The sequence below is a fragment of the Gadus chalcogrammus genome, chromosome 6 (assembly GCF_026213295.1).
Source record: "Gadus chalcogrammus isolate NIFS_2021 chromosome 6, NIFS_Gcha_1.0, whole genome shotgun sequence".
NCBI classification, from domain to species: Eukaryota; Metazoa; Chordata; class Actinopteri; order Gadiformes; family Gadidae; genus Gadus; species Gadus chalcogrammus.
The window spans coordinates 24,421,519-24,432,335 of record NC_079417.1 but is presented as its reverse complement, the minus strand read 5'-3'; the positions used below and the strand labels follow the sequence as shown (position 1 = coordinate 24,432,335).

Sequence of the window (10,817 nt, the reverse complement as noted above, 5' to 3'; positions counted from 1 at the left end):
CCTGCAGGTGGGCGGGGGCTGAGGGGGGGCGATACAGGATCTTTCCATCGTCCACGTCGGCCTGCGAGAAGAACCTGACTGCTTGGTACGGAACGTCCCGGTGCTCGATCGCCCCTGGGTCCACAGAGAGAGACAGAGAGGGGACATCAGCATGAGAACACATGAGGCACAGGACCAGACCCAGAGCAATGGGCTCATTCAGACCACAGCACCAGACCCAGAGCAATGGGCTCATTCAGACCCCAGCACCAGACCCAGAGCAATGGGCTCATTCAGACCACAGCACCAGACCCAGAGCAATGGGCTCATTCAGACCCCAGCACCAGACCCAGAGCAATGGGCTCATTCAGACCCCAGCACCAGACCCAGAGCAATGGGCTCATTCAGACCCCAGCACCAGACCCAGAGCAATGGGCTCATTCAGACCCCAGCACCAGACCCAGAGCAATGGGCTCATTCAGACCACATCCGGCATCGCGGCGATAAGCGCACACTGCTGCCGCAATGTTGGAGTGTCCCTCACCGGACAAAGGCATTATTTTTTTCCATTTTCCTTTGCATTTACACTGTTATATGACGTATGGATATACATGTTTTACATCTGCAAAGCTAGAAAAATCTAAGTCTGAGCCAGGGCGAGTATTCGTGCCCTCTGAGAATGCCCATCCATAATTGCGTGAAACAGCTTGTTTGTGCTCAACCTTTACTTCTGCAACATTGTGACGTCAGACTGTGCAGTGAGCGGTGCTGAAGTGCAGAAGTCCCGGCTCCCGGCTACCCACAATGTTGACAACTTCTCGGGGGTGTGAAATTGCAGACGCAAAGCCTTTCGACCAATAGCAACAGAGTGGGCGTTCTGACAAATCACAGCAGACTGGGCTACTCGGGAGGCGGGCCTTAAAGCAACATGATACAAAACAGATAATTTTTTTAAAGGCACTGAAATTGGTTTTGCCAATGATAAACCGTGTGAGAATAATAAGGGGTATTTGAAACATACACACATATAACCCTGTCCTAGTAGTAAGCCCCAAAGGCAATTATTAACCCTTAAAAAGTATGGTATGGGATCTGTAACCACTCCCTCATGGCAGGGTTGTACAGCTCTGGAGAGGACAACACAGCAGCGATCAGTCTCTCCTCCATCTTCACAGTTGCTCAGTAAACAGCGGTGTCCTACCATGCTAACTCTAGAAGATGAACAGCAGAATGCAATGATTCTAACGCTACAGGGTGAACAAGGTTCTTCTTCCCCTGGGCGTCTTCCTGTCTGAGCACCGAAACGCACAGCCAACCAAATGAAGGGCTGGACTAGAGTTTTCACCGCAACTCCTGATTTGGTCTGAATGAGTCCATACATACAGACAGCCAGACTAACAGACAGAAAGTCATACAGCCAGGAAGAAAGAGAGGGAGAGGAAGAAAGAGAGAGAAAGAAAGAAAGAAAGAAAGAAAGAAAGAAAGAAAGAAAGAAAGAAAGAAAGAAAGAAAGAAAGAAAGAAAGAAAGAAAGAAAGAAAGAAAGAAAGAAAGAAAGAAAGAAAGAAAGAAAGAAAGAAAGAGAGAGAGAGAGAGGGAGACCTTGTCCTGGCATTAATGGAGTGGTGATGTTGTAGATCAGTTTGTGGCTTGGAGATTCAGAGTCGATGAACGACAACGCTGAGGACGTTATCTCTGTGACCTGGTCCTCTAAAGCCTGGAACACCCACACAAAGACACACACACGCACACACACACACACATTAATAACATACACATATTAATAGGCAATTATTATATCAGTAACACAGGACTCTTGAGTGTTTAAATCAGGCCTGTGTCCCATGTTCTTACCGTGAGCTGGAGCTGGCAGTCTGGGTCCAGCTGGGGGACTCCGGGTCCCTGGGAGAGGACCCCGATGGAGAAAACCTGGGGGTCACCCTGGAGGTCAGGTGAGCCCTCCGTAGACACCTGAAAACACACACACACACACACACACACACACACACACACACACACACACACACACACACACACACACACACACACACACACACACACACACACACACACACACACAACAAAACATTTATTAACATTTATAGTAATATGTAGTAACAGAGCAGTCGTAGTTTACGACTGCTCACCCCACCGGAGCTGCCGCCGAAAGGAAGTCGGGAGGAGGAGACAAATGGAGTAGAAAGGGATTGTTTTCCCGGAGCTGAGCTGCCGGACTGCCGCCGAGCTACCCCAGCCGAAGCTGCTTGTCCGCCGGAGCTGCTAGTCCGCTGGAGCTGCCACCTAGCTATGGCGCCAGTTCAGCTCCCGGAGTACACCGCCCGGCCCAAGCTGCCGGACTGCTGCCGGACTGCGGCCGGACGGCTTCGACGGCGGCCGGCAGCTCCGGCGCGGGGAGCTCGGAAGCAGTCCGGCAGCTCAGCTCCCGGAGTAAAATCCTTTTCTTCTCCATGTCGCGGTTCATGGACTTCAGAGAGTCAATGCCAAAGTTTCTTCCCCCCAATTCTTCTCAACCATGGCCGAGATATCCCCCACTACGAGTCTTTACTTGTGGAAGTACCAGAGACGTCAGACCAGGCCCGCCGCTCCCTATATGCAGAGTGCGTAGGGCACCAAGTACCTGAGGGGGCACCAAAAATTAAGGTTTGTAAAAAAAATAAAATAATACATTATTGAATTAAAAAAAATATGTAAATTAGTTAGAGGCCCACCGTTGTTTGTTCTTAATTGTATAACCTATCACTCAATTTCAGCAAATTAGATGTTTTTACCTGATAAAAAGGGGCTTACATAATTAGATAGATTATATAAATACCCGTATATAATATTATTATTATGTTATATTGTATAATATAGATATAGAGCTCCAGGAGTCAGCAACGGCAACAACCCCTTCTCTTCCATGCTGTGTATCAGTCCGACAGCTCAGTGGTCAATGGGCAGCAGCTCATTTGCATCAATAGACACCAGAAACAGCGCATTCACAGCAGATGATACGAAGGATGGACGGAGAGTCAGTCAACCTATTGGAACCCAATACGGGGATGGCAATTTATACCCTTTATGGGGATCCGCAATTTAAATACAAGGATAGATCGTAATAATATAATCAGCACAAATCTATATCTATATATATGGTGATATATATCAAATTGTGTGAGTGTTTAAACATGGTCGCTAGTGTTTACATGTGGTCGATAGTGTTTAAATATGGTCGATAGTGTTTAAATGTGGTTGATAGTGTTTAAATGTGGGCGATAGGGTTTAAATGTGGTCGATAGTGTTTAAATGTGGGCGATAGGGTTTAAATGTGGTCGATAGTGTTTGAATGTGTTTGATAGTGTTTAAATATGGTTGATAGGGTTTAAATGTGGTCGATAGGGTTTAAATGTGGTCGATAGGGTTTAAATATGGTCGATAGTGTTTAAATGTGGTCGATAGTGTTTAAATGTGGTCGATAGTGTTTCAATGTGGGCGATAGGGTTTAAATGTGGTCGATAGTGTTTGAATGTGGTCGATAGTGTTTAATATGGTTGATAGTGTTTAAATATGGTCGATAGTGTTTAAATGTGGGCGATAGTGTTTAAATGTGGTCGATAGTGTTTGAATGTGGTCGATAGTGTTTAAATATGGTTGATAGGGTTTGAATGTGGTCGATAGGGTTTAAATGTGGTCGATAGGGTTTAAATATGGTCGATAGTGTTTAAATGTGGTCGATAGTGTTTGAATATGGTCGATAGGGTTTAAATGTGGTCGATAGGGTTTATATGTGGTCGATAGGGTTTAAATGTGGTCGAGAGGGGTTTACATGTTTAAATGTGGTTGATAGGGTTTACATGTGGTCGATAGTGTTTAAATATGGTCGCTACTGTTTATATGTGGTCGATAGTGTTTAAATGTGGTCGAGAGTGTGTAAATGTGGGCGAGAGTGTTTAAATGTGGTCGATAGTGTTTAAATGTGGTCGATAGGGTTTACATGTTTAAATGTGGTCGATAGTGTTTAATTGTGGTCGATAGTGTTTAAATGTGGTCGATAGGGTTTACATGTTTAAATGTGGTCCATAGTGTTTAAATGTGGTCCATAGTGTTTAAATGTGGGCGATAGTGTTTAAATGTGGGCGATAGTGTTTACATGTGGTCCATAGTGTTTAAATATGGTCGATAGTGTTTAAATGTGGTCGATAGTGTTTACATGTGGTCGATATTGCTTAAATGTGATCGACAGTGTTTAAATATGGTAGATAGTGTTTAAATGTTCTTTTCCCTCACTCTCCAACTCATCCCTAACTCTCCACTTCAAGCTGGTGTGTAGTGAGCGTTCTGGCGCCAATTGGCTGCCGTGCATCACCCAGTTGGGTGATGCACGGGTTGACTACTCACTTTCGACTTTTCCCTTTGCCTTATACTGTTATATGACGCAGTGGTCACTCCCCCTTTACATGTGAAAAAAATTATTGGGTGCCCTCTGGTGCCCCTTCATACAATAAATTATGAAGATGAGCCCTTTAAAACAAGAAAATTCGATAACGTGCCTCAATGAGTGCCCTCTTAATGCCCTTACAGTGCCTCCATGGTTGAAAAAGTGCCCTCAAGAGTGGTGAATACGAGAGAAAGTGCCAAACATGATGCATCATAGCTTTTTGCATGCTGGTTGGGTCCCATGTTGTGCAGAATGTGCCCTTTTTATTTTTTCGTCCCTGCCCTTCAAATAGTCAGAGTCCGCCACTGATATGACGCACATGTTTTACGTCTGCTAAACTAGAAAAATCTAAGTCCGAGCCAGGGGGCATATTCGGCCACACCAAGAAAGGCCCTCTACCGTCAGTCAAAGGACGTCGGAAGGCGTGGCTGACGGATGGGGGAGCTTTCCAGGGTCGTCAGAGCCCGAGTAGTGTCACAGTGCTTAAATTTGCATACGCGATCTGATTGAATGACAATCCGTCATTGCCGAAAAAGTTGACAATTTTTCAACTTTTTGACGGAGCACACCGAACCACAATGCATTATGCATTCGTCCCCATTCAACGTCAATGGGGATCAGTCAACGGACGGAGGCAGTGGGCACGTGGCTTAACGCCTCGTGCCAGTTGAGAACCACTGCTCTAGAGGGCAGTGACTGTCGTGTCACAAATTAACGGCATCGACAATCGCAAACATGGCATTTGTAGAGGAGATGGTTTTGCTTTGTGTCATCCGAAATCTGCAAAAAAACAGGTGCAAAAAGTGTAGGCCTAGGCGGCGGTGCCACGTGACACCGCAAAATGTTGCACCATTTTTAAATGACCAGTTACAACTCATTGCCAAAGCAGGGGAACAATAAAATAAAAAGGTCAGGTATATAGTATAATATAAGTATTTACTGTAGGGTGTGAATGGGCCTTTATGGGTGGGCCTGACGGCCCTAGGACTGTTCCTACTGTTCAACAGGCCCACCGGAAAAAAATCTTAAAAAAAATAAAAAAACGAATAATGCACAGCCAGGAATGGTGCGTAATGGAGATTCCAAAGCGCTCTTCTTTGGTCAGAACCAAGAGACGTTTTTACACTCCCGGACCCTACACACACTGGCGGTTTCTTTTTGATGTAGGCTAAATGCGATTAGACGCTCCGCAGTTCCAGAGGGGGGGGGGGGCTTGGGTAGAGGTGTTGCTGCGTTGTCTCTACAACAGAGACAATAACGCAGCGATATCAACATGAGCAGTTCTAACTGGAGAGACGGTGAAATCTGCGAGCTGCTGACCATCATGGGAGAGAAGATGATGCAGTTGCATTTAGACGTTGAAAGATGGTGCGATCTACGAGAAAGAAGCAGAGGAATGTTCTTTACGAGGCTTTTGTCTGGATAAAAAACTAGTGGTCAGCAATATAAAGAATATGTTGGCGTTTTTGCACTTGTAAAGACATGTTCAGACATGAACTCATTCTTGCATGCGGTTGTCTTCATTAAAAAAAAATGTAAAACATTCGGGAGTTCTAGACTCTGTGCGCAGCCCCGCCTGCTCCAGTGAACCAAGAAAGCCCGCACCGTGACGAAAGGGGTATTTAAGCCCCTTGGTTTACACAGACAATACGGTGAAGTTGCCGGGCGTGCCAAGCCACGAACGAACCGGCTTGGCAGTGTAGAAAGGCCTAAGGAGCGATCGCTAGTAAGACCGTCCTATGCACCGAAATTCTTTACAAGGGGTTTATACTGCATTTAACCATTGTGTCCTATTGAATTGATTCTGTGGGCAATAGTAAAATATTTATTAATATTAGAAGGTCCACTGTAATATAAGTTAGCTATAATTCAGGTCTGATAATATATTAAGCAATTAACAATTTGGTTACTTTATGACATTTGTTTATATTTAATAAGTAGGCAGTATCCATGTATTATTGCAGATACTTGGGATATTTTCGGTAAACATACAGTATTACACATTAGAGTTACAGAGATGGTGAGATTCTTCTTAGGCATTATGTTATTTTGTTATTATTTTGATGGCGTCAGACGGTGAGATTCGCTGTACAGGATCGCAACCGAAGAGTGCTGTGTGGCCATTGTTGACTTGCGATCCATTTTCTTCCATTTCGCAGGACCAAACAATAAATGTGTAGCACCAGACAGAGCCTGTGGGTTTTCATTCCGTGCCACGCTACACACGCGCAAAGCGTTCAACCAATCACAGCAGACTGGAAAGCGACATGGTACCAATCAGACCGTTTTTGAAAGATGCTGAAATTGATTTTGCATAAAATAAACAGTGTTAACCTTTTAACACACAGGCATGTAACTTTATTCTAGAAGTATCCCCAAATTAAATCATTAGCCATAAAAAAAACATATGGGATCTTTAAGCATTCAAAACATGATCACCTCATAGGTTGGGTGTTCAGGGGCCGTATTCACAAAGGATCTTAGGGCTAAAAGTAGGTCCTAACTGGCGAATTTAGGAGTAACTCATAAAAATAATGGGCGTGTCACTCTTAAATTTAGGACTCCTAACTGGGAGAATACCACAGGCCTGCCTAAGAGAAGGGAGCCTTCTCTTAGGCAGGCCTGTGGTATTCACAAAGTATTTTAGGACTAAAAGTAGCACCTAAGTCTAGGAGAGCTTAAAAGTCCTCAAGAGGACTCCTAACTCAGTAAGACCTATTCACAAAGAATCTTAAAATGCCTGCGAGACGAAATGTTAGGGTATTCAACTTATTGTGGAGTTAATGCGCGATGCAATAACATCCCCGACTAACAGGAATAATCCGATTAGTCCCGAAATAAAATGTTATAAAAATTATAAGTTATAAAAAAATATATATAACTTATAAAAAATAAAAATAATTGCGCCATCAAAAGACGAGGACGTGTTCGTCAATAGGAAGAAAGTGCATTCCATCAACACGCAGGTTGTTTTTGATGCAAATTTTAACATAGCCTACTGGATGTTGTTGCAAAGTGGCCTGGATCTTCAGCTACCCATGATTCGCAAAAAAACTAAATGTTGTGGAGAGAGGAATTGGGCAGATGAAACGTCGGTTTCATGTCCTCCACGGCGAAATACGCCTCACCCCAGAGAGGGCAAGCACAGTAATCACTGTATGTGCCATTCTACACAACCTTTGCAAGCGGAGGAACATTCCACAGCCAGACGATGATGATGATGATGATGATGATGGCGATCAACATTACAAGGAATTTGGCCGTGTGGAACCGAGTGGACTGGCATTTAGGGATCACTTTGAAAACACATTTTAGGTAAACACCTTGGCACAAATCAGTCAACACTTAGGTAGTTCGTAACATTTATTTTCTTTTACATTTTACGTATTTTTATTGTTTGCTTTCTCTCTCTCTTGAACGTGCAGGCTACAACGTCATTATCATGGTCTGCACAAAATTGTCATCATGCGTGTATTCTGCTAACTGCACTATAACTACTTAATAGGAATTCATTTCTAGCCTAGGCTATTTCCTTGTTTTTCGGTGATTCAGTGGGCTCGTCTGAACAACCAATCACCGAACTGACCGCTTCTAAACTCGTGCACGAGAATTGACGTAATCCATAGCAACGGCGCGTCACTCTTAGTTCACTCTTTGTGATTTATCCTTAGTAAGAGTAGGTCTCAGCGGCTTTGTGAATAACTTTTAAGAAAAAACTCCTACGTAAAATGTTTTAGCGCGAGTTAGGAGCACTCCTAGCGGTAAGATAAAATGCTTTGTGAATACGGCCCAAGATCTCATAGAACATGTATTATCGCTTCTGTTGGTTTTAGAATGTCAAACAGAGCTGTAATCTGATTGGACATAGTTCAAGGGTTCAGCTTCAACTAGGGTGCAAGAGAAAGATTGTTTGAACTCTGAGTCCAGTATCAAGGTTTGGATTCTGAGCTTTCGGCTACGTCCCGGGTAGCTTCAAAGGTAGGCTTTAGAGCAGGGGTTCTCAAAGTTTTGACAACTGAGGGCCAATTTATTTCAAATTTGACTGAGGGCCGCCAAAGGAAAAAAAAAAATGCTGGGAAACGCCGTCAGCATCCCAGTGGTCAAAAAAAACATTGCACCGTGGACCTCCGGGAGTGAGGTCAAGTGAGGTCTAAATCACGAAACTGAGGTTCACCCTTTCAAAATAATGTACAGTCGGATAAAAACTAACAAAAGTAAAAGGATTTAATTGAAATCTAGAGAGAGTCGAATTTTCTCTTTATATTTATTTAAATTAATATTTATTTAATAATAAAAAATAAAAAAGTTTTTTTTTTTTTTTTTTTTTCAAAGTGTGAGAGAGTAAGCCCCCCCTCAGAGAATACATTTCAGCTGAGCCCCCCCCCCCCTGGATTACTTTCTTCTGTGACCGCAGTTCATTTGGCTTCCTATCAAAAAACTCCCGGGGCTTGGTCACCAGACTTGGGTGCTTAGTCTCAATATGACGGCGGAGTCAACATGGTCTCATACCGTCATTAGCTAGCACCTCTTTGAAAACCACACACTGTGGCAGTGGAGCATCTTCAGATCCAGTCCATGAAAATCCCAAGTTTAAATATTCATGGTCATACTTTCTTCTTTTTTTGCTTGCCCCAGACTCTGTCTCCTTACTCACTGTAGCTTTAGATACTAAAAACCGATCCATTTTGCTAAAGTTAGCCAGCAATATTATTTTCTAGGGCTGTCCGACTCTGAATTTTCTGAGTCGAATCAGATCTGCCTTTTCAGTCCAGAGATTCGACTTTTCGGCGGGGTTTGTTTACCGGCGTTGCTATGGTGACCTAAATTATTATAAGCAACTGAAAACGATGCCGGTTTGAAACTAAAACTGTGATTCTGAAAAAAGTATAAATGCTATCAAAATTCCGTTTCGATAGTATTGAAGATACAAGTGTGTAGATTTGTTTAATGGTTTGAACGATGGTAAACGGTTGAAAAAGGAATGAGTTACGATGTCTAGAAGTAGGTGTATCAGAATGGCCAGACGTCTTCAATGAAAACAGCTGAAAACGAAGCGGTATGAAACTAAAACTGTGATTCTGAAGAAATTCTAAATGATATCGAAATTCTGTTTTGATATTATTGGAGATACAAGTGTGTAGATTTGTTAAATGGTTTGCACGAAGATAAACGATTGAAAATTGATTTAGTTATGTTACTTCTACAGTTGAAGAAGTACGACTGATGATTTGAATCATCGACTTTCAGGTTTTTTTTCGGGTTTATTTTTTTCTCACGTCGCGCCACTCCTGAAGAACTCTGGCGCAGGGGGGGCGCGCCCCACAGTTTGAAAACCACTGATGTATGTCATTGCGGGCCGCCAGGAATGATTCTGCGGGCCGCCATTGGCCCGCGGGCCGCACTTTGAGAACCAATGCTTTAGAGCTTCACCGGCGCTCAAGTCCGTAGGAATACATAGGCAACACTGAGAGCTCACCATGTGTTGATGAGCTCCCGCTCGTTTTGTCAGGGCGACCAGGAAGTCACCTCACACTGACCTGGAAGTGGAAGGCGTCTCGCTGGGTGCCGTCTCCAAAGTGCCGGTACCAGACAGCTCCGTCATTGACGTCCTGCTGGGTGAAGGTGGAGGTGGAGGTGAAGGAGGAGGAGGAGGAAGAGGAGGAGGAGGAGGAGGAGTACGCTGGGGCGTCCGCTGGCATGGGTATCAGAACAACCTCACCTGGATATGTAGGAGGAGTCAGGATCACGGTTTATGACACTCTTCATCACTCTAGCTGTTTGCATCCAAATGCATCCTCATATGTTTATGCATGTATTTGTCAATATAATTCTGTTTACACGTTATCAGCATGTTAATAGCAAGTGAGGTGTTACCGTGTTCGGGTTTTCCGTCGAGAGGCATGATGCTGTATATGATGTCATCGGGGGCGGTACCCTGAAGCACCGCCTTCAAGTGCTTCCTGCTGAGTTGAACCATTCCCCCCTCCTTCACCCATGACACTGGGATGGAGCGAATCTTGGGAGATAAGGTCTGTACAAACACCGACCACACACACACATACTACATTTAAAGGAAAAGCGATGACCAAATTTCTGGGAACACCATTATTTCTACATTGTCTAGCATAAATCTAGACTCTAGAATAATGCTAGACATGTCAGTATGAGACTAGTGTTGAATCAAAACATATGTGCACAGCACCCTCTTTTGAATATGGCTTTGCTTACAAAATTGTAGCTTGCATTATTAACCGGCAGTAGACTGTTTGTAAATGATAGATTGCTTTCTTGATTGCATGACTGAAGATAAAAGATAGGATTTAGAAAGCAATGCATACATAACACATATCAGCCATTGGAAGAGATCGCAGGATAATAACAATGTTTAGTTAAGATTAAGC

At 43.7% G+C, this 10,817-nt stretch overlaps 1 protein-coding gene across 2 annotated transcripts in view; it reads right to left on the bottom strand.

Annotated features, from left to right (window-relative positions):
* fras1 (Fraser extracellular matrix complex subunit 1) overlaps positions 1-10,817 on the bottom strand; it is a 161,449-nt gene that overhangs the window by 51,285 nt on the left and 99,347 nt on the right. For both annotated transcript variants that reach the window (XM_056591686.1, XM_056591687.1), the window contains exons 29-33: positions 10,291-10,447; positions 9,954-10,135; positions 1,833-1,949; positions 1,581-1,695; positions 1-114 (exon numbers count right to left, since the gene is read on the bottom strand). The exon at positions 1-114 is cut by the window's left edge and continues 24 nt beyond it. In XM_056591686.1, coding sequence (XP_056447661.1) covers positions 1-114; positions 1,581-1,695; positions 1,833-1,949; positions 9,954-10,135; positions 10,291-10,447 — 685 coding nt within the window. The remainder of the gene's footprint in view (positions 115-1,580; positions 1,696-1,832; positions 1,950-9,953; positions 10,136-10,290; positions 10,448-10,817) is intronic.